The 23,921-nt window shown below is 38.7% G+C and overlaps 1 protein-coding gene across 2 annotated transcripts in view; it reads left to right on the top strand.

The window, feature by feature from the left end:
- The window catches only part of CSMD1 (CUB and Sushi multiple domains 1), a 2,064,317-nt gene that overhangs the window by 606,025 nt on the left and 1,434,371 nt on the right, over positions 1–23,921 (top strand). For both annotated transcript variants that reach the window (XM_059882319.1, XM_024986326.2), the window contains exon 3: positions 20,863–20,975. In XM_059882319.1, the coding sequence (XP_059738302.1) occupies positions 20,863–20,975 (113 nt within the window). The remainder of the gene's footprint in view (positions 1–20,862; positions 20,976–23,921) is intronic.

Genomic DNA, 23,921 nt, shown 5'->3' with positions numbered 1-23,921 from the left:
GTGGGTTCTTTTCTTTCTTTTTTTTTTTTTTCTTTTTCTTTTTTCTAATTAATTTTTATTGGAGTATAGTTGCTTTAGATTGCTGTGCTGGTTTCTTGTGCTCAGTTACTAAGTCATATGGGACTCTGTGCCCCCATGGACTATAGTCTGCCAGGCTTCTCTGTCCATGGAATCTTCCAGGCAAGAATACTTGAGTGGGTTGCTGTTTACTTCTCCAGGGGATCTTCCCGACCCAGGGATCAAGCCCACATCCTTGCCTTAGCAGATGGACTCTTTACCACTGAGCCACCAAGGAGGCCCTTGCGTTAGTTTCTACTGTACAACAAAATGACTCAGCCACGCACATACCTGTGTCCCCTCCCTTTTGGGTTTCCTTCCCATTCAGAGCATTAAGTGTAGGTCCTTGTGCTATACAGGGTGTTCTTCTTAGCTATCTATTTTCACAACAGGCAGCAGTAGTGTACATGCGTCAGTCTTAACCTCCCCATTCCTTTCTTTCTGAATTACCAGTTTATGAGTGACTAGGCACACCTGAGATTAGTCTTTTCCTTGAATGCAGTGTAGTGGGATGGAAAGTGTACCAGCTTGGAAGCAGACATACTGGGCATGATATTGGCTTTGCTCCTCGATAACTAAGAGGCTTTGGGCTAATCCCTGTCCTCACTGCAAATGGGTCATCAGATCATGTCTGGATGTGTGTGTGTGTGTGAGAGAGAGAGAGAGAGAGAGAGAGAGAGAGAGAGAGAATTTGGGAGAAATTATATGGAAACCACCTAGAGGATTTGTTAAAGCAGGTTGGTAGGTCAGCCTACGAGCCGGCTCTCCATGAGAAGCTGCTTGAATTCTTGGCATGTTGTGTGGAGCATGGGGTTGGCCTGCCCACTTTCGCATGTGAGCCAGAGACCTCAGCTTGGCCAGGAGTTGGGATACAAACCAGGTCCTCTCTCAGCACCCTGGACACAATTCAGAGGCAGCCTCAGCAGTAATGTGTAAAATGTTAATAGTACAATATTTCTGAATGCTAAGGCTCATGAAAGAAAGAACTTCTTTTTGTAACTGTGGGTCCTTAAGAGACCAGGCAAACAAATACTGGAAGAATATAAAACAAACACTTAAAAAATATATTGATGTATAGTTGCTTTACAGAATGCTGTGTTAGTTTCTGCTGCACGGAGAAGTGAATCAGCTGTGTGTACATATACATTCCATCCCGCTTGAACCTCCCTCCCACCCACCATCCAGGCAACCTAATAATCTATTCAGAACATCTGTAGACATCTGTCATAGGTATGTGAAAAAATTGTGATAAAATATATAGGATCTGGTAAAGGAAATCTTGAGAGGAGAATTTTCATGTTACTTTCTTTTTGTGAACATGTTTTCAATTTTATAGATAATTTAATCATTTCCAGAAAAAAAAAAATGTAGTTCAACTTGTGCACTGATGATTTTGGGGTTTTCAGAAATATCTTACAATTTATTTATTTATTTGAAATTCACTTAGCTTTTTCTCTAGAACTAAACCCTCATAAATCAGTTATTTGACAGATTCATTTTTTCTACTATATTTTAGAACTAGCTCTTCCACTGGAGACCTGTTCCCTTGTTTGTTTGGGTTTGTTTTGTTGAGAGATCAGAGCTTGGTTTGTTCTGCCTATCTGTTTGCTGCTCCCTGGGAGAGTGCCTAGAAGAACTGTCCTGGAGAGAAGCCCTCACGTGAATATCTATCCATCCCGCAGAATATTGTATTGAACGAGCTTGAGGGAAAAGTAGGGGGCTGGTGCTGCAGAGCAGTGACCCAGGGTGCTCGTGAAGAACCAGGTGGGGACTGGAGGGGCCTGCTTCCTGCCCATGCCCCAATCCCAGGCGTGCAGCTTGTTTAATAAACTGGGCTATTAACCTCCGTCAGCAGGAGAGGTGGGCAGCATTGGCACACACTAACACAGCCGGCCCCCAATGCAAGATGGATCTAAAAAATACCCCGTTCAGATAGGAACTAGTTTTCTCTGCAGTAAGAAGACACTTGGCTTGTGAAAACTTGAACAGTCCCAAAAGCCAATTTTCATAAGATGGTGACATCTCAAAATCTCATTCTCTCAATTTCTGCTGCTTCTGTTCCTTATACAATTGAAGCAATACATTCACTTCAATGGGACATGTTAGCTTTGTTCTTAAACCTTGTGACGGTAAACCTGTGGATGCTCTTGGTTTGATCCTGCATTCTAACAAGCTGCTCCATGCGATGTAGATTCAGGATGTTCTTTGTGATAGAGAAGATGGAGTGGTAGATGGTGGTGTGGGGGGTTCAAGGCTGGAAGGTGACAATTCCAGTCGCTGGCTGTGACATTTACATCTGACACATTCTTTAATTTCAGGGTCTCACAATTTATATCGCTTACATGATAAACCGTAGAGTCACTCACCAGCCCTGGGCAGGGAGTCTGGCCAAGGGAAGGGTACCTGGCCCAGCTGAGCTGTCACGTGGTGGGACTTCTTTAGTCCATGGCTGAGACTGCTCTAGAAGTGTGTCAAGCAGACACGCAGGGCACACAGCACAGTCCCCGCCTGCATGTCCCGAGGGTCCGAGTCCCGTCACTGTGATCAGCCCCACATGTATCTCCTGCTAAATTGTGGCTCTCATCACAGGGAGGCTGGCTCTCGCTGGGGGCCTGTGCTGTGCGGTGAGCCTCTGATACAGCTGGGTTCCAGACACAGGTGTGGGCTCTGTGTTCCAAGGGGTGAACATGAAGAGCGGTGACTGAAGTCCCTGGAAGGTGAATGAGGTGGGAACTAAGGATTTACCCCCCAAAGAGGAGTTTCAAAGATTTCTTTGGCAAGTCCCATCTCTTGCAATGCTAGACAGAGGCAGCCCCAGCACGTGATCAGCTGCGCCATCACCAGGGTGAACAAAGAACGCAGGAGAGCCAGTCTGCTCGGTACTTCTGGTGCAGTGTTTAATAAGTGGCTTGAGACACTCAGCACTTTACTATAACTTAGGCTTTGTCTCAGATAAATTTTGCCCAACTGTAGGCTAATGTAAATGATCTGAGCACCACATCTAAGGTAGGCTTGGAGAAGCTTTGATGTTCTGTAAGATAAGCGCACTGAATGCATTTTTGATTTAGATTTCCAAATTATGATAGGTTTATAAGAATATAGACAGCATATTAAAAAGCAGAGACTTGACTTTGCCAATAAAAGTCTGCCTAGTCAAAGCTATGGTTTTTCTACTAGTCAGGTATGGATGTGAGAGTTGGACTATAAAGAAAGCTGAGCACCAAAGAATTGATGCTTTTGAACTGTGGTGTTGGAGAAGACTCTTGAGAATCCCTTGGACTGCAAGGAGATCCAATGAGTCCATCCTAAAGGAAATCAGTCCTGAATATTCATTGGAAGGACTGATGTTGAAGCTGAAATTCCAATAATTTGACTACCCGATGCAAAGAACTGACTCATTTTTTTTTTTAATCTTATTTTATTTTTCAACTTTACAAATTGTATTAATTTGAAAAGACCCTGATGCTGGGAAAGATTGACAAAGTCAGGAGGAGAAGGGGACAGCAGAGGATGAGATGGTTGGATGGCGTTACCGACTCAATGGGCATGAGTCTGAGTAAACTCTGGGAGTCGGTGATGGACAGGGAGGCCTGGCGTACTGCAGTCCATGGGGTCACAAAGAGTTGGACACGACTGAGCAACTGAACTGGAGAAGGCAATGGCACCCCACTCCAGTACTCTTGCCTGGAAAATCCCATGGATGGAGGAGCCTGGTAGGCTGCAGTCCATGGGGTGGCTAGAGTCGGACACGACTGAGCGACTTCACTTTCACTCTTCACTTTCATGCACTGGAGAAGGAAATGGCAACCCACTCCAGTATTCTTGCCTGGAGAATCCCAGGGACGGGGGAACCTGGTGGGCTGCTGTCTATGGGGTCACACAGAGTCGGACGCGACTGAAGCGACTTAGCAGCAGTAGCAGTAGCAGAGCAACTGAACTGAACTATCGTAATATAGCCCCATTATAAGCTGAGGAAGATTTGTATTTCTAAAATTAGTGGATTTCATGTAACAAACTACTAGATTTAGGTTTTAATTTTGTAGAAGTTAGATTCACAATTGAGGAAGTCTCAGTTTAAAAATATACTTTGTCAAATACCACAGTGAAATAAATTTGCATATCATTTCAAGTTTTCAAAGTATTTTCTTAATGTGACTGAGCCCTGAAATAAACTCCAGGGGTCTCTGTCTAATCCCTTCCTGTGCCAATGAGGATAAGATTTAGAGCCCTGCATCGCTGATCACGGCTGTGCTGAAATTTGGATGAGCGTTAAATATCCTAAATCTTAGATGAGAAAATAAAGCAGAAAGCCTTTGAGTTATTCTAAAGTAGCACAGGGCTTATCTAAAATCTTAACATGGAGAAGTGGCATACCTGGGGGAAAACAGACTGAAGACAGATCCTGATAGAAAAACCCCACTAATGTATTTTGCACTAGAAAGAAAATTTCTGGATCCTTATCACTCAGGTAGAGATGAAGTTGATAACATAGAAGACTCAAGAGCTAAGGAAGAGAACATTGGGTCAAAGTACTTACACTCTTACTTAGGAATGGAAAATGCTGTTATTATATGGATGTCATGTGTAAATGAAATTGTTTACATTGTCATCACAGAGACACATCGAGACAAAGTTACTTCATGCTTGGGGACAAAATCTACTTAGGTTTTTGTTTCCAATAGTGTATTATAGACACTGTAATTGTGAAATCACTTTCTCAAAGTAGCTTGATGCATGGATAGGAAAAGAGGATCAGTGGAATTAATTTTTGGCACATTTGTTTAGGATGACATTTGGGAATTGCACCCTCCACCCGCCCCCAGAGGCACTTTGACAAGAGAGTAGTGTTTAGCTGAGAATAAACTCTCTGAGGAGGAAAATTCTGCCTAGTGTAAGCTAAGATAGACCGATTAAACTAAATCACCATAACTGCATGCATTCCTCTCTGGATTCTAGGGAGAAGGAAACTATATACTGACCATGATATAAGCAATGATACGTTTAAAGAATATGAGAGTTTTTTTAAGATGTGAGCCTCTTAGGAAGGAAGGGTGTAAGTAAAAGCAAATGTAATGGTTTAATTGCTGTGTATATGAAAACACACATAATATGCAACCTATAGCAATAATATTATATTTGTAAACACAGCAGTTAATAACAATACTTAATATCACTACACATTTCATGTATGTACAATATATATAACAATAGTAATACTTAAAATAGTATATACCCACACACACATATATAGTTGTTTAGTCACTAAGTACTGTCTGACTCCTTATGACCCCATGGACTGCAGCACAACAGGCTTCCCTGTCCTTCACTGTCTCCTGGAGTTTGGTCATACTTATGTCCATTGAGTCGCTGATGCCATCCAACCATCTCATCCTCTGTCATCCCCTTCTCCTCCTGCCCTCAGTCTTTCCCAGCATCAATCAGGGTCTTTTCCAATGTCTTGGCTGTTCGCATCAGGTGGCCAAATTATGTATATGTATGTGTGTGTATATATATATATACACATACACTTAACTTTGTTTTACTCTCCAAATACCTAGACTATATTATAGTAGTTGGAGTTAAAAACATCCTCAGCTAACAAAATTGTAAGTTTCTTTATATCTCCTATGTAGAAATAGAAATAGAGATTTTCCTCCCACCATATATGGAAGTAAATGCAAACTTTTCAGCGTACTCTGTTAGTATAAAACCTTTGGTCATTTAGAAAACTATATATATATATATGTGTGTGTGTGTATGTATGTATGTATACATAAAAATGCCAAAACAGGAAATACAATTATAGCAAGTGCGTCCTGCAGGGCTATGACACTGTGTGGGGAACCCCTGCCTCTCCTGGGGAGTGATGCCCCAGCATTGCTGGCCCAGAGAGCCACATACAGGACAGAGCAGACTGGCTTTGTGACCTGGCACAGTCAGTTCTCTTGAACTGTTAATTTCCATGATTCAAGCATTTGATTGTTTAAAAATGTGTTCATTCTTTCTGGCTGATCTAGGCAAACCTGGCAGTATTGTGACAGGTTAGTGATTCAGGAGACCCTCTCCACAAGCTTCCACTCTCTCCATCTCCCTCATCAGCACACACAGTCCTTCTGGGAGGGCATGAGTCCATGCACCTCTCCTTCCACTGTCTGACCCCACTTGGAGTCTACAAATGAAAAAAGTCTATCTTTCACAGTTTTTCACAGAGTGGCAAAGGGTCCCGCTCAACCACTGCTGCCAAAACATTTCAGAGAAGGGAGGATCCTCTTTGTCTTCCAGGAGAGATGCAGTTTGCTGATATGCGTTTGCATGTGAACATGCATGCACATATTTAGTACACCCATATGTACACACACAGCCGTGAAAAGCTGTGAAATGAAAATCGCCAGCAGAAATTGGATAGAGCTTTCTTTTTATCAAGAAGTGGCAGGGCTACAGATCCCATGGACAGAGGAGCCTGGTGGGTTCTATGGTCTTATGGGTCCATAGGGTTGCAAAGAGCTGGACATGACTGAAGTGACTTAGCGCACATGCACGCATCACAGGAATACTAGAAATCCCTTGACATTCTCAAAATTTTAAGATGTTCATGTAAGAGAGGCATGATCCTCTCAGAAGATATTTCAGATAGCTGTCTGCCTCCCGCACAGATTCCTAATGACATAGTTAAATAGACGTTACTCAACTGTGTTTTTTCCCTCCAAGATTTTCAGTTCTTCTTTTCAAGAGCTCTGTCCCATTACAGAAGTAATAATACATATCAATCTTCATAGATGTTTTAAAACACTGATATTTCTGGAGAATGTATCTTGTTTTAACACAATTTCAGCACATGGACTAAATTAATCATAGGTAAATTTTCTAGCTGACTATAGGAAACATACATCATTATATTTGTACATATTTGTGCATCCACAGAAATGTAGCTAGAAATACAAATATCTACTAGGTGTAGGAGCTTTTTATTTCTGAAATTAGTGTAGAAAACCATTTCCAAATGACACCAGTAAATCATTTAGGTGTTCCTTTTTACATGCCCATGTGGTGCAATGGTAAAGAATCGACCTGCCAGTGCAGGAGATGAAGGAGACACGGGTTCAATCCCTGAATGGGGAAGATCCCCTGGAGGAAGAAATGGAAACCCACTCCAGTATTCTTGCCTAGAAAACCCATGGACAGAGGAACCTGGCAGGCTATAGTCCTTAGGGTCCATTGAACACGGCTGAGCACACACACACTCACTCATGCACACTCTGTGTTCCTGCTCCTAAGGCAGATAGGAAACTACCTAGAAGGCCTCTTAACTCCTAGTGAGCTCTAGAAAATAGGACAAATGCCCTGACTTGTAGACACACAGCACCCATGTGACTACAAGATGTTCTGATTTTTCTTCATATAACATTGATCACTTCCCTTGTTCTCTTGGGTATATAACTTGTCATTAAGTGAATAGAGCACAGCCAAACGTGAAATCTTTTCTGAGGCTTTTGTTAATGTGAAATTTTACCAAGTGTTTTACGTCTAGACACTTTTGGTCTAAGAATTACAACCTATAATTGTTAGGAACTCAGTGTTGGGCTATGATAATGTGAGCAAACCAAATGACTACATCACTTCCTTCATAAGTCAAACCAGACTCAAACCAATGTGATACGAGCTTTGGGAAGGGGGAAACAGGCAGTACATACATACCACATCTGCACTTATAATTGCCTAGTATACAAAAAAAGACTGGTAGCTTTAATTTCTTATTAATAACAGTGAAGACTTTCAAGTATAGTAGCTTCAAATATCTTTGCTGCTGTGCCAACCATGTAACATACAAACATTTTTTTTTTAATAAAAGTTTAAAGAAAGTATTGCAAGGTATTTAACTTGGTCTTTGCCAAGAAAAGTTAAATGAAGATGTGATCATGAAGGTTACAATCTGACACATTTTTTTAGCAGTGAAATTATGCAATAGTTTAAATATATATAAGACCCATGTATGTATATGGCCTATACATTGTGATAATGTCTATCATTGAAATTGATATTGTGAGTAGATTTGTAACTTTTATATCAATTTTTATAAATAATATGTTCAGCAGAATAGACAAAGAAATGAACTAGATACTATTTTCCTTTAGAAGTGCACCTCTATTGATGGAATTATAATTTCCTCATTATTTTATTTGAAACAAGCTATGCTCACACAAGTCTTGTTTCTGCTGAGCTTCTCGCTAAATTTCTTACTATTCTTCCTCCAGCTTCACCACATCTAATACTAAAGATTACTGCATTGATATCAGCAATTTGAGTATGTTGAATGATAGTGTTCAGTTCAGTCGCTCAGTCGTGTGCAACTCTTTGAAATCCCATGAATCGCAGCATGCCAGGCCTCCCTGTCCATCAACAACTCCCAGAGCTTACTCAAACTCATGTCCATTGAGTCGGTGATGCCATCCAGCCATCTCATCTTCTGTCATACCCTGCTCCTCCTGCCCCCAATCCCTCCCAGCATCAGGGTCTTTTCCAATGAGTCAACTCTTCGCATGAGGTGGCCAAAGTATTGGAGTTTCAGCTTTAGCATCAGTCCTTCCAATGAACACCCAGGACTGATCTCCTTTAGAATGGACTGGTTGGATCTCCTTGCAGTCCAAGGGACTCACAAGAGTCTTCTCCACACCACAGTTCAAAAGCATCCATTCTTCAGCGCTCAGCTTTCTTCACAGTCCAACTCTCACATCCATACATGACCACTGCAAAAACCATAGCCTTGACTAGATGGACCTTTGTTGGCAAAGTAATGTCTCTGCTTTTGAATATGCTATGTAGGTTGGTCATAACTTTCCTTCCAAGGAGTAAGTGTCTTTTAATTTCATGGCTGCAATCACCATCTGCAGTGATTTTGGGGCCCCCCAAATAAACTCTGACACTCTTTCCACTGTTTCCCCATCTATTTGCCATGAAGTGATGGGACCAGATGCCATGATCTTAGTTTTCTGAATATTGAGCTTTAAGACAACTTTTTCACTCTACACTTTCACTTTCATCCAGAGACTTTTTAGTTCCTCTTCACTTTCTGCCATAACGGTGGTGTCATCTGCATATCTGAGGTTATTGATATTTCTCCCCGCAATCTTGATTCCAGCTTGTGCTTCTTCCAGCCCAGCATAGTATGCAATATTTTGGGTCTGTTTCTAAGTGCAATTCATTCTAGTAATTTCTTGAGAGATGAAAGAATAAACTTGTTCCATTCTGAAACTCACATTTCTACCAAGTGAATATGTACTAAGAATATGGAAGGGCTTCCCCAAATTGTCCTCACTTTACTTTTAAATCACTCAACTTTGACAGGCATGCTCTGTCATACTCTGTCAGATTGCTACATGTGAGAGGGGGGATCTCTTTCTCCAAGTAGGAAATATAATAAATAAGATTCTATAGGACAGCAGGCAACTAGAAAAAGGCAGAGACAGATTTACCAGGGGGGCAGAAAGAGATGTTTGGACCTACACTGCATTAAGCAGTCAAGTCGCTCAGTCATGTCAGACTCTTTGCAACCCTATGGACTGTAGCCTGACAGGTTCCTCCATTCATGGGTTTTCCAGGCAAGAGTACTGGAGTGGGTTGCCATTTCCCTCTCCGGGGGATCTTCCCTACTCAGGGATCAAACTCCGGTCTTTTGCACTACAGGCAGACTCTTTACTGTGTAAGCCACCAGGGAAGCCCAACACTGAATATATTCCCTTGAAAATGAAATGTTCCTGTCAGCTTTCTCATTCATACCCATTCCCTTTTCTAACTGTATTTTTCCTGTTCGCACAAATGATTCAACTAGGGCATCATATGAAAACCCAGTGCTTTGAATAATGATGCTAAGATTATTTTCTGACAGTGATGATAATGTTTCTGAGTCTCACTTTATGAAGAAGCAGGTCAAATGGGAATATGTTGTAAGTGTGATAAAAATCGGGAGGGGGAGGCTGACTGAAGTTTCTTTCTTTCCTGTTTTCATTGACTCCCATTGTGTGGTACCCTGATGAGCTACATCTAGAGATTAAGTGGAGTATAAAGGTCTAAGGATACATGGATGGCAGCGTGGTAAAAATTGGAGAGGTTGCATATGGACAGAATCTGCAGTGAGGCTACTATAAAAATCCACATGTTGGATGGTTTAACTAGATGTTAAAAAAAGAAAAAAAAAAAAAACAATTAGTTCTTAAGAATATGTTTCTCAAAGGAAGATAACACTTAAATTTATCCCTAATGTCCTCAAGCATAGGATATGAGTGATGTATCAGTTATTGTTTGTTTAGCCATTCAGTCATGTCCAACTCTGTGACATCATGGACTGCAGCACACCAGGCTTCCCTGTCCTTCAGCATATCCCAGAGTTTGCCCAAGTTCATGTCCATTGAGTTGATGATGCCATCCAACTATCTCATCCTCTGTTGCCCCCTTTTCTTTCTATGCTCAATCTTTCCCAGCATCAAGATCTTTTCCAATGAGTCAGTTCTTTCCATCAGGTGGCCAAAGTATTGGAGCTTCAGCTTCAGCATCAGTCTTTCCAATGAATATTCAGGGTTGATTTCCTTTATGATTGATCTCTTTTGATCTCCTTGATCAAGGGACTCTCAAGAGCCTTCTCCAACACCATAGTTCAAAAGCATCAATTCCTTGGCACTCAGCTTTCTTTATGGTCCAACCCTCACATCCATACAGGACTACTGGGAAAAATATAGCTTTGACTAGACGGACCTATGTTGGCAAAGAGATGTCTCTACTTTTCAATATGCTGTCTAGGTTTGTCATAGCTTTTCTTCCAAGGAGGAAACAGCTTTTAATTTCATGACTGCACTCACCATTCACAGTGATTTTGGAGCCCAAGAAAATAAAGTCTGTCACTGTTTCCATTGTTACCCCATCTATTTGCCATGAAGTGATGGGACCAGATGCCATGATCTTAGTTTTTTGAAAGTTGAGTTTTAAGCCAGCCTTTTCACTCTCCTCTTTCACTTTCATCAAGAGTCTCTTTAGTTTGTCTTCATTTTCTGCCATAATGGTGGTGTCATCTGCATATCTGAGGTTATTTATATTTCTCCCTGCAATCTTGATTCCAACTTGTGCTTCATCCAGCCCAGCGTTTCTCATGATGCACTCTGTATATAAGTTAAATAAGCAGGGTGTCAATATATAGCCTTGACATACTCCCTTCCCAATTTGTAACCAGTTTGTTGTTCCATGGCCAGTTATAACTGTTGCTTCTTGATCTGAATATAGATTCCTTAGGAGGCAGGGAAGGTGATCTGGTATCCCATTTCTTCAAGAATTTTGCACAGTTTGTTGTGATCCACACAAAGGCTTTCATGTAGTCAAAGAAGCAGAAATCGATGTTTATCTGGAATTCCATTGCTTTTTCTGTGATCCAGCAGATGTTGGCAATTTGATCTCTGGGTCCTCTGCCTTTTCTAAATGCAGCTTGTCTATCTGAAAGTTCTCAGTTCACATACTGTTAAATCCTAGCTTGGACAATTTTGAGTATTACCTTGCTAACATGTGAAATGAATGCTGTTGTGTGGTAGTTTAAACATTGTTTGTCATTGCCTTTCTTTTGGATTGGAATGAAAACTGCCATGATTTTCATATTCAAGGACATGTTTGCAGGGAAACCAAAAATCGAGTGCCTCACTGTCATTGCTATCACATTCCTCTCTCACCATTGGTGTGAGGGGTAAAGTCTGTAAACACTGGACCACAAGTTTAGCCCTTGAATGTTCTTAATGATTAACTAGAACAGGTTACACTCTCCACTGCCCTCAACCAACATTCGGCCTCATTCATTAGATCTCACATATGAATGAGTTCATGCCACTTCAGTGATTTAAAGTGATTTAAACTATTATTTGACACTTTCATTAAAGAGAACTCAAATGAGTTTATTTTAATGTGTTATCACATTATTTGAGTTTCCCTGGTGTCTCAGTGATAAAGAATCTGCCTTCCAATTCAGGAGACACGGGTTCAGTCCCTGGGTTAGAGAGATCCCCTGAAGAAGGAAATGGCAACTCACTCCAGTATTCTTGCCTGGGAAATCTCATAGACAGAGGAGCCTGGTGGGCTACAATCCATGGGGTTGCAAAGATTTGGGCATGACTTAGTAACTAAACAACAACAATAATAAACCACATTATTTTATACTTAAACTTATTTAAAACTTCAAAACACACTATCACTAAATAAAATAATCCTTAACATTTTTCTGTTAACTTTGTTTTCAACCTAGTGAGAAGATGTTCTTTATTAAATACTCTGTGTTTTATTAATTAGATGATTTTTATCTCAATATATATATGTTCTTAAGTGCCTCTGCCCCAACCACTCCAAACTTCGTTTTGTAAACTTCTATATTTGAAAAAAATCATAGATCTACATGCAATTGTAAGGAACAACACAGATTTTGTGTATACTTTACCCAGTTTCTCCAAAGGTAATATCTTAAAAAATGGTAGTAGATGGACACTGCAGGATATTCACCTTGAAACTGCCCAGATGCAGAAGATACGTATCCCTCAGTGAAGTGAAAGCTGCTTAGTCATGTCCTGACTCTTTGCGACCCAATGGACTATACAGTCCATGGAATTCTCCAGGCCGGAACACTGGAGTGGGTAGCCTTTCCCTTCTCCAGGGGATCTTCCCAACCCAGGGATCGAACCCAGGTCTCCCTCACTGCAGGCGGATTCTTTACCCGTTGAGCCACACGTAAGCCCAAGTATACTAGAGTGGGTAGCCTATCCCTTCTCCAGGGTATCTTCCCAACCCAGGAATCTAACTGGGGTCTCCTGCATTGCAGAAGCGATGAGGGAAGCCCAAGAATCCCTCATGTGATCCTTTAATGGTAATGCTCACCTCCCTCCTGTCTCAACCCCTCCTTAATTATTGGTCACAGATAGCCCATTCCCCTTTTCAGTAAGTTTGTCTTTTCAAAAATGTTGAAGTCATACAGTATGTAATCTATTTTGGATTGACTGTTTTCTACTCTGCATAATTCTCTGGAGAGTCATCCAGGTGTTAAAAGTCAATAGTCCATTTCTTTTTATTGTTGAGTAGCAATGCATGGCATAGATGTTCCACAATTTGGAAACCATTCAGCTCTTGAAGGACATATGCATAATTTCCAGTTTGTGATTAAGTATATGTATATATGTGTATGCGTGTATATATATGGGCTTCTCAGGTGATTGATACTCATGGTAAAGAGTCTGCCTGCCAATGCAGGAGACATGGATTTGTTTTCTAGGTCAGGAAGATCTGTTGAAGGAGGAAATGGCAAACTACTCTACTATTTTTGCCTGGAGAATCCAATGGACAGAGGAGCCTGGCAGGCTACAGTCCATGAAGTCACAAACAGTCAGACACAACTGAAGACACTTGGTGTGTGTGTACATATATATATGTTAATATATACATACAATATATATATATGAATATATATAAATATAAACATAAATATATATATATTATGAATATATATATGAATATATATTATTCTACAGATTTTGTGTGAGCATAAATATTCAGTTCTCTGGGGTAAATACTGCTCAGAAGAATCATTGCTTGGTCATATGATAATTGCATGTTTAATTTTTTTTAAGAACCCTGTCACACGGTTTTCCAAAATGACTCTGTCCACTAGTGATTTATAAGCAGTGCATTTTCTCCACACCCAAGCCAACATTTGGTATTTTCACTATTTTTCATTTTAGACCTTGTGAATAGGTGGGTAGTAATATTTCTTTATGTTTTTTGTTAACATTTCCCAAGTGACTAATGATATTGAACATCTTTTCATGTGTTTATTTGCCATCTGTATATTTTTTAGATGAAATGACACTTTGTTTTTTGACTAGTTAAATTATTTGTCCTTTTGCTATTGAGTCTTTAAAAAAATTTTTTTTTAAAATATATGGTAGACAGTTGTCCTTGTCATATATGTGGCTTGCCAATATTTTCTAGTGGTCTCCAGCATGTCTTGTCATTTCTTACCTGTGCCCTTCATGGAGTGAAAGTTTGTAAATTTTATGATGTCTGGTAGATCACTTTTTCCTTTTATGGATTATGCTTTTGGTGTCCCCTCTAGGAACTTTGGCTAGTCCAAGACCCTAAAGGTTTCCCCCTGTTTTCTTGTAAAAGATGTGCACTTTTACATTTTACATTTATGTCTGTGATCAATATTGAGTTAATTATTCTATAGGACATTGGACTTCTGTAGGGTGTTATGTAGAGTTTTTGCTTGTGGACTTCCAGTTGTTCAAGCACCATTCATTCAATGAAAGGCTTTCATTATTCCACTGAGTTTCCTTTGTACTTTTCAAAAATCATTTGGGCATGTTTACAGGAGTCTGAGTTCTCTGTTTTGATTCAGTGATGGATGAGTCTGCCCTCTGTCAATACCACATGGTTTTGGTAAAAACCAGTGTACTGATTTATTCATTTTCAAAATTTCTGCTATTTTATTCTTGTTCAAAATTGTTTAAGATGTTCCTTTTTTCTTTGGCTTTCCATTTAAGTTTTAGAATAATCTTGTTTATATCTAAAAAAAAATCTTGCTGGGATTATGATGAAAACCGTCTTAAACGTACATAAAATTTGGGGAGAGTTGATGTCTTTTCAATACTGAGTCTTCCAATCTCTCAACATAATATATTTCTCTATTTAAATTTTCATTCATTTCTTTCTTCAGCATTATACAGTTTTCAGGACACAGTCTTGTACCTATTTTGTTACTTCTAAGTATTCTTCTGGCTGATTGTAAACAGCACTGTATCTTTAATTTTGGTGTCCACATGTTCAGTGCTAGCATGTATAAATAAAATTGAATTTTGTGTGACTATTGTATATACTACATGCTTGCTAACTTCAACTATTAGCTCTAGGAGTTTTCTTACAGATTCCTTGGCATAACATATATAGATAATTGCTTTATTTGCAAATAGGCGGGATTTTATTTCTTTCCTTTCTGATCTGTATGCTTTTATTTCTTTTTCTTGGCTTATTACACTGGCTAAGTCTTCTGGCACAGTGTTGAACGAAAGGGATGAAATCATACATACACTTCTGCCTGTTCTCAATCTTATGGGGGAACATTCAGTCTTCCCTCAATAAATATAATGTTAGATGTAGGTTCTTTTGCAGGTAATTACTGTCAAGTTGGAGAAGTTTTAAAACTCTGTGCATATTTTATTAAAATTTTTGTCATAACTTCATATTTAAATTAGTCAAATGTTTTTTCCTACATGGATTATTGCAATCATGTGATTTTATTCTACAACCTGTTATTATGGCAGATACATTGGTTGATTTTCAAATACTGAACTGCGTATATATCCCTGGAGTAGGAATCTTGTCCCATCACTTCATGAGAAATAGATGGGGAAACAGTGTCAGACTTTAGTTTTTTGGGCTCCAAAATCACTGCAGATGGTGAATGCAGCCATGAAATTAAAAGACGCTTACTCCTTGGAAGAAAAGTTATGACTAACCTAGATAGCATATTGAAAAGCAGAGACATTACTTTGCCAACAAAGGTCTATCTAGTCAAGGCTATGTTTTTTCCTGTGGTCATGTATGGATGTGAGAGTTGGACCATGAAGAAAGCTGAGTGCCGAAGAATTGATGCTTTTGGACTGCGGTGCTGGAGAAGACTCTTGAGAGTCCCTTGGACTGCAAGGAGATCCAACCAGTCCATTCTGAAGGAGATCAGCCCTGGGATTTCTTTGGAAGGAATGATGCTAAAGCTGAAACTCCAGTACTTTGGCCACCTCCTGCGAAGAGTTGACTCATTGGAAAAGACTATGATGCTGGGAGGGATTGGGGGCAAGAGGAGAAGGGGATGACAGAGGATGAGATGGCTGGATGGCATCACTGACTCAATGGAGGTGAGTCTGAGTGAACTCCGGGAGTTGGTGATGGACAGGGAGGCCTGGTGTACTGCGATTCATGGGGTCGCAAAGAATCGGACGTGACTGAGTGACTGAACTGAACTGAACTGAACTGAACTGAAACCCTACTTGGTCTTGTTGAATAATTATTCATATATACTCTTTACTTTATTTTCTCTAATTTTGTTAAGGATTTTCACATCTGTATCTATGAGGGATATTGGTTTGTTTTCTTTTTCTGTACTGCCTTTGTCTATCATGGGCATCAGAGTATCTTAGCTTGGTCTGCTACAACAAAAATACTAATAGATTGGATGGCTTAAACAACAGACATTCATTTTCTTGCATTTCTAGAGGATGGAAATCTATGTGAGGGTGAGGTATGGTCAAGTTCTTATGAAGACTTTCCTACTGACTGATAGACACCTGTCCTCTGGCTATGTGCTCACATGGCCTTATCTTAGTGTTTGTATGTGGAGGAAGGAAAGGGAGAGACTTTCTCATTTGTCCTCTTCTTATAAGGCCACTCGTCCTGTTGGATTAGGATCCCATCCTTATGAACTTCATTTCAATTCAGTTTAGTTGCTCAGTCATGTCCGACTCTTTGTGACCCCATGAACCACAGCACACCAGGCCTCCCTGTCCATTACCAACTCCCAGAGTTTACTATAACTCATGTCCGTTGAGTTGGTGATGCCATCCAACCATCTCATTCTCTGTCATCCCCTTCTCTGCCTGCCCTCAATCTTTCCCAGCATCAGGTTCTTTTCAAATGAGTCAGCTCTTCGCATTAGGTAGCTAAAGTATTGGAGTTTCAGATTCAACATTAGTCCTTCCAATGAACACCCAGGACTGATTTCCTTTAGGATGGACGGGTTCAATCTCCTTGCAGTCCAAGGGACTCTCAAGAGTTGTCTCCAACACCACCGTTCAAAAGCATCAATTCTTCGGTGCTCAGCTTTCTTTACAGTCCAAATCTCACATCCATACATGACTACTGGAAAAACCACAGCCTTGACTAGATGGAACTTTGTTGACAAAGTAACGTCTCTGCTTTTTAATATGCTGTATAGGTTGGTCATAACTTTGCAAGGAGTAAGCATCTTTTAATGTCATGTCTGCAATCACAATCTGCAGTGATTTTGGAACCCAGAAAAATAAAGTCAGCTACTGTTTCCACTGTTTCCCCATCTATTTGCCATGAAGTAGTGGAACCAGATGCCATGATCTTAATTTTGAATGTTGAATGTTGAATTTTAAGCCAACTTTTTTACTCTCCTTTTTCACTTTTATCAAGAGACTCTTTAGTTCCTCTTCACTTTCTGCCATAAGGGTGGTGTTATCTGCGTATCTGAGGTTATTGATATTTTTTCCAGCAATCTTGATTCCACCTTGTGCTTCCTCCAGCCCGACGTTTCACATGGTGTACTCTTCATGTAAGTTAAATAAGCAGGGTGACAATATACAGCCTTGACGTACTCCTTTTCCTATTTGGAACCATTCTGTTGTTCCATGTCCAGTTCTAACTGTTGCTTCCTGACCCAAATACAGGTCAGGTGGTCTGTTATTCCCATCTCTTTCAGAATTTTTCACAGTTAATTGTGATCCACACAGTCAAAGGCTTTGGCATAGTCAATAAAGCAGAAATAGATGTTTTTCTGGAACTCTCTTGCTTTTTCAATGATCCAGCAATGTTGGAAATTTGATCTCTGGTTCCTATGCATTTTCTAAAACAAGCTTGAACATCTGGAAGTTCACAGTTCATGTATTGCTGAAGCCTGGCTTGGAGAACTTTGAACATTACTTTGCTAGGGTGTGAGATGAGTGCAATTGTCCAGTAGTTTGAACATTCTTTGGCATTCCCTTTTCTTTGGGATTAGAATGAAAACTGACCTTTTCCTGTTCTGTGGCCACTGTTGAGTTTTCCAAATTTGCTGTCATATTGAGTGCAGCACTTTCACAGCATCATCTTTTAGTATTTGAAATAGCTCAACTGGAATTCCATCACCTCCACTAGCTTTGTTCGTAGTGATGCTTTCTAAGGCCCACTTGACTTCACATTCCAGGATGTCTGGCTCCAGGTGAGTGATCATACATACCATCGTGATTATCGTGGTTGTGAAGATCTTTTTTGTACAGTTCTTCTGTGTATTCTTGCCACCTCTTCTTAATATCTTCTGCTTCTGTTAGGTCCCTACCATTTCTGTCCTTTATTGAGCCCATCTTTTCATGAAATATTCCCTTGGTATTTCTAATTTTCTTGAAGAGATCTCTAGTCTTTCCCATTCTGCTGTTTTCCTCTATTTCTTTGCACTGATCACTGAGGAAGGCTTTCTTATCCCTCTTTGCTATTCTTTGGAACTCTGCATTCAGATGGGTATATCTTTCCTTTTCTCCTTTGCTTTTCATTTCCCTTCTTTCACAGCTATTTGTAAGCCCTCCTCAGACAGCCATTTTGCTTTTTTTGCATTTGTTTTTTTTGGGGATGGTCTTGATCCCTGTCTCCCATACAATGTCACAAACCTCCATCCATAGTTCATCAGGAATTCTGTCTATCAGATCTAGTCCCTTAAATCTTTTTCTCACTTTCACTGTATAATCATACCGGATTTGATTTAGATCATACCTGAATGGTCTAGTGGTTTTCCCTACTTTCTTCAATTTACATCTGAATTTGGCAATAAGGAGTTCATGATCTGAGCCACAGTTAGCTCTCAGTCTTGTTTTTGCTAACTGTATAGTGCTTCTCCATCTTTGGCTGCAAAGAATGTAATCAATCTGATTTTGGTATCGAACATCTGGTGATGTCCATGTGTGGAGTCTTCTCTTATGTTGTTGGAAGAGGGTGTTTGCTCTCACCAGTGTGTTCTCTTGGCAAAACTCTATTAGTCTTTGCCCTGCTTCATTCCGTATTCCAAGGCCAAATTTTCCTGTTACTCCAGGTGTTTCTTGACTTCCTACTTTTGCATTCCAGTCCCCTGTAATGAAAAGGACATCTTTTGGGGTGTTATTTCTAAAAGGTCTTGCAGGTCTTCACAGAACCATTCAACTTCAGCTTCTTCAGCATTTCTGGTCAGGGTATAGACTTGGATTACCATGATATTGAATGGTTTGCCTTGGAAACGAACAGAGATCATTCTGTCATTTTTGAGATTGCATCCAAGTACTGCATTTTAGACTGTTTTGTTGACTATGATGGCTACTCCATTTCTTCTAAGGGATTTCTCCCCACAATAGTAGATATAATGGTCATTTGAGTTAAGTTCACCCATTCCAGTCCATTTTAGGGTGAATCAGACATTGACTCTTAAGGCAGGCAAAAGAATTCCTCCGTAAAACCAGCCAGGCCTGGACATTTCTTTGGGGGAGTTTTAATAGTTACAGGCTTATTCACATTGATCTGTTTCATTGAGTAAGTTGCAGTCCTGTGTGTGTTTAAAGAAAGTAACAAGTTTCATTTTAGTTGTCAAATTTATAGCTATAGTTTTTATGGCATTTTTCAAATGTCTGTGAGGTTTCAAGTAATATCTGCTATTTTATTATTGATATTAGATATCTATGTCTTTTCTTATCCTGCCCTTTTTTTTTGGAGCAGGGAGGGTCATTTCTGCTACATTTGTTAATTTTGTTTATCTTTTCCAAGTGGAAACTTTGTTTCATTGTTTTTCTGCTTTCATTTCAACTGATTTTGGTGCTTTTAATTTTTTGCCTTCTGTTGGCTTTTGGTTTATTTTACTATACCTTTTCGAAGCTCTTGAGATGGGTACTTGGATTACAAATATGAGAATTTTCCTCTTTTCTGTGCGTGCTTTTAGTGCCATTCCTTCCCATCTCAGCTCTGCTGATTTTGATATCTTGGATTTTGTATTCTCATTCAGTTTAATGTATTTTTAAAAATTACCTTGCGACTTCTTTGATCCATTGATTATTTGGAAGTGTGCTGTTTAGCAGCTGGCGATTGTCTTTTCATTTTTCTCTTATTAGCTTCTGGTTTGATTCTGCAACTACAGTGGTTGTAATCAAGCATTTAATACCATAGGCTTCTTGGCAAGACAGAGTTTCTCCTACTAGGAATGAGTGCTCAAGTTAGTTTGTTTGTTTGTTTTTGTGAATCATAGGTTTGTGTTCAGACTGTACTAAACCATGTATCTGTAGAGACACTGCTTAATTAGCAAACTTTAGGTAAAATATAAACTGATGAAACATCTCTTTGGCCTTTTGAAAAGCTCTTCATTTGTAAAGTATTGTGCATATCATTATATTAGTTCAGTCCTTCAGAGTTCTGACTTTATCATCGTTAAGATATCTAAATGTATCATTATCTAATGATAATGAAACATATATCTTACAATCTAAAAAATCTGTCTTGAAAACCAAATATTAAAATCAATTCATTTGACATCTGTTCAAGGCAATCATTGACTCTTATTTCTGATGCTGTGACTAGTATATGTTTTCTTTTCAAGAGAAATGGATCCATTGTATGGAAATAGTAAAAGATAAGCATATTAACAATGAGATGTGACAACACACTCATTACTTAGAAAAATAAACTCAAAAGCACGTGGAATGTTAATTTGTGTTGCAGGTATAATGTTGAGTGCGTCGTTTTCATGCATTATGTTTAGACAATGGTGTATTATACATTTCCTTCAGGAAAGGATCTTTTCAAAAATTGTTTAAATAAGCAAGTTCTGGTATTGGAATGTGCTTCATTTCAATGAACTGGCAACGCCTGGTGTACGGATCATGTAATTGTTCAATGACTTATGTAAAATAAATAGGCCACGGTGGAAAGAAGAACTGAGTGACTTCATCAAATAAGCTTCAGAAGCAAGTTCATACTTTTTAACTGTATTCACGTCTTTTTCGAATTCAGGTTATCGGGATTTCAGCTGCCTTCCTCCATCGTCAGCAGTGGCTCCATCCTTACTCTGTGGTTCACGACAGACTTCGCCGTGAGTGCCCAGGGATTCAAAGCGCTGTATGAAGGTAAGACGCTTGCTGCGCACCGCCCACACCCACTGTGCCGATGGCTTCACACTGGCCAGGAAGGCTGTTCACACAAACCAAAGCTGCTGCTTCCGAGGTGGTTTTAATGGTTCAAATGTTTGATTTCTGTGTTTTGACGCTGGGAGAATGCTATTACTGTAATGGCTCAAATTTCTGGCACAACACGTGTGTTGATAATTTTCCTTTTTGCTAGAGCTTTTTCATTGGAAGAATGGTTTTCTTTTGATGTGTGGCAGTGATGTTTCGAGTATTTAGGATGTTAATGGACAGTCTTCCTTTTCTTCAATCTTAATGCAGACAAGTTTTCCTAAAATAATTGTTGGACAGTAATATTCAGAGTTGGTGCCTAGGTAAAGTGAATCCCATTAAATGAATTTTGGTTGTCATAATTTGAAACTTCAAACAAAGAAAGTGATTTCATTTGGTGCTTGCAAGGCATAGGAGGTGCATTTCATTTTATTTTATTTAATTTTTGGTGTTTTCAGACTTTGTGCTGAAGTGACTTTCGGGTCTCACTGTCATTGTTGACGCTTTTGGGCAGAAATTTCAAGAAGATAAAAGAGATTTCAACCTTTGATAGAGGGAATAATATACATGATTGCAAAATATTCAATTTTAGGAAATTGCACTACTATATGGTAAATATAAGTGCTGAGGTCTGTTTAGTCTTGTTTCACATATATATTTTAATTTTTCTCTCATGTGCAATGCAGAATCTTTGATTTTTAACATAAACTCTGAAGCCCATGAATTGAAAAGGGCTATGTAGGGTGGAGGTGGGCCCAATCCAGTGTTCACTTAGCGGCCTTCCTGGATTAAGTCGCCTCTGTGTGTATTCCTCTTTGCAGTACTCCACACACTTTGGCAAAAATCATTCTTCTTAGAAAGATAAAATCTACACATGCTTCTTGCAACTGAACTTAGCTACTATGCAATTATCAGAAAATACAAGGTTAGACTGTCCTCTTTGCAAAGGAATATAAACAGAACAATTCATCCTTTTATTTAAGTAAAGTCTTATGTGGAATAATGCTTAGAATTTTATACTAACTCTGACTCCAGTTCTTCCAGGTCATTGCTTTTATATATAAACGTGCATCCATTGCCTGAAAGAGTAACTCATCTTTAAGCTCATTACTGATTACCTGGGGATCATTTAATCTTTGGAAGAGTAACAGGCTAGTTCAAGGTTAATAGGTGCTACTAGCTTTCAGATTTGCTTGTATCTACCACTTCCTGTATACCCCAGCTTCACATAATTTTTTTCTCACTTGACATTACAAAAGTGTTTCTGAAGCAATCTGTACTAGCTACTGTGAAACAGAACTTGTCCAGTCAGCACATATGGTATTTCGGAAGGTGGGTTAATGCTTCAACATTTTAGAAACCTTTGCAGTTTTCTTTCCCTTTCTGACAAAGTTGATCCTTAATATGGTATTTTGGTGAATTTCCTAAGATAAATGTTGCAGAAACTCTACTGACGCTGAGTGACTGCCAAATGAATACTTAAACTGAATCTTTCTGGGCTGTTGTTGTTGGTGTTTGTGGTTGTCATCATGGCATAGTGAAAAATGATTGGTGAGATTGTCTCTGTTGGGAAAAATGTTTACAAGTTATCAACAAAATTGGAGAAATGATGAGAAAAACAGAGCCATGAGTTAAATGCATTTTTTAAAATGTTGTGTGAAGATGTTTGAAATTTTTGTTTGCAATAGTTGCATTACAATATAGCCTGATATTTACAAGTAAATACAACTCGTTATTTTGAAAGCAAAGCATCAAAATAAAAGTGCTTTGTTAGCAAAATAAAAATCATAAAATGTGCAATATCTTTACTTGTAAAATATTTTTTATTAGCTTACAAATCAACTGATAAAATAAATTTGTGTTATCTGTTGAAATAAGGTTAATTGCAGTCTAAATAGAAGATTAAAGACAAGAATTTTTGCAGAAGAAACTAAAACTTTGTAAATATCAGCTGGTTTATCAATATCATTTCACACAGGAAATGTATACACAGCTATAACCAACCAATATAATGGTCATGGGAAAAAGTGAGATTTATGTTGAGACCAGTGTATAAAATATTTAGATACACTTATTCAGATATAATATTAAGCCTAACCAATGAGTCAGAAAAATATCTAAAGTTGTTTTGGAACTAGAACATCGAATCCCACTGGTTTTTACACTGACAACACTGTCTTCCAAGTAATTAATATAAACCAAATAATACAATAAAATGTCTATGTCTTATCCAAGACCTCTGAGGAAAATTTGAATTAAAATTTTAATGCTAAATGAGCTTTAATTTTTTTCTAGTTCTTAAATGATTACCAACTTTTCCAAATTTATGTTTAATTTTTTATTTATATTTATTTGTTGAATAGGGAGAAAATCTTCCACTCTTAAAAAAAAAAAATCTGTCTATACAAGATAGGCTTAGTAATAAACTTAACCTGGACTTGATCTGGGCACTGGACTTTATAGTTTGTTGACATTACTTTGGGATAAGTACTATTTACATAAATTATTATTCATACATGGAGATATTAAGCTACCTAAGGAATATGGAAACAGTAAATTAAATTATTATAATTAATGTGTTCAGTCATTGAATTTAACCCTGAAAATTAAATGGAGATATTTATACATATCTCACTAATATTATTCACATATAGTAATTAGCTTTTTAAGTAGTGGGTAAGTTCATAGATTGTTGATAAAATCAACATATTTTAAGCCATAAATATAGAATAATAAAATTGAAGTTACTACTTTAATAGGGTATTTTATAAAGTTATATTTCCTAATTCTGTCACAGAACATTATTCTTCATGGCCAGCCAAAGAATTTGCATGATTTTATTTGGTAAATTTATAATAAATACACTAGGATTACACGTAATTTACAATGAGATGAATT

This window comes from Bos taurus, chromosome 27, assembly GCF_002263795.3.
Source record: "Bos taurus isolate L1 Dominette 01449 registration number 42190680 breed Hereford chromosome 27, ARS-UCD2.0, whole genome shotgun sequence".
NCBI classification, from domain to species: Eukaryota; Metazoa; Chordata; class Mammalia; order Artiodactyla; family Bovidae; genus Bos; species Bos taurus.
Note: the sequence above shows the minus strand (reverse complement) of the source record. Positions and strands in the feature narration are given on the sequence as shown.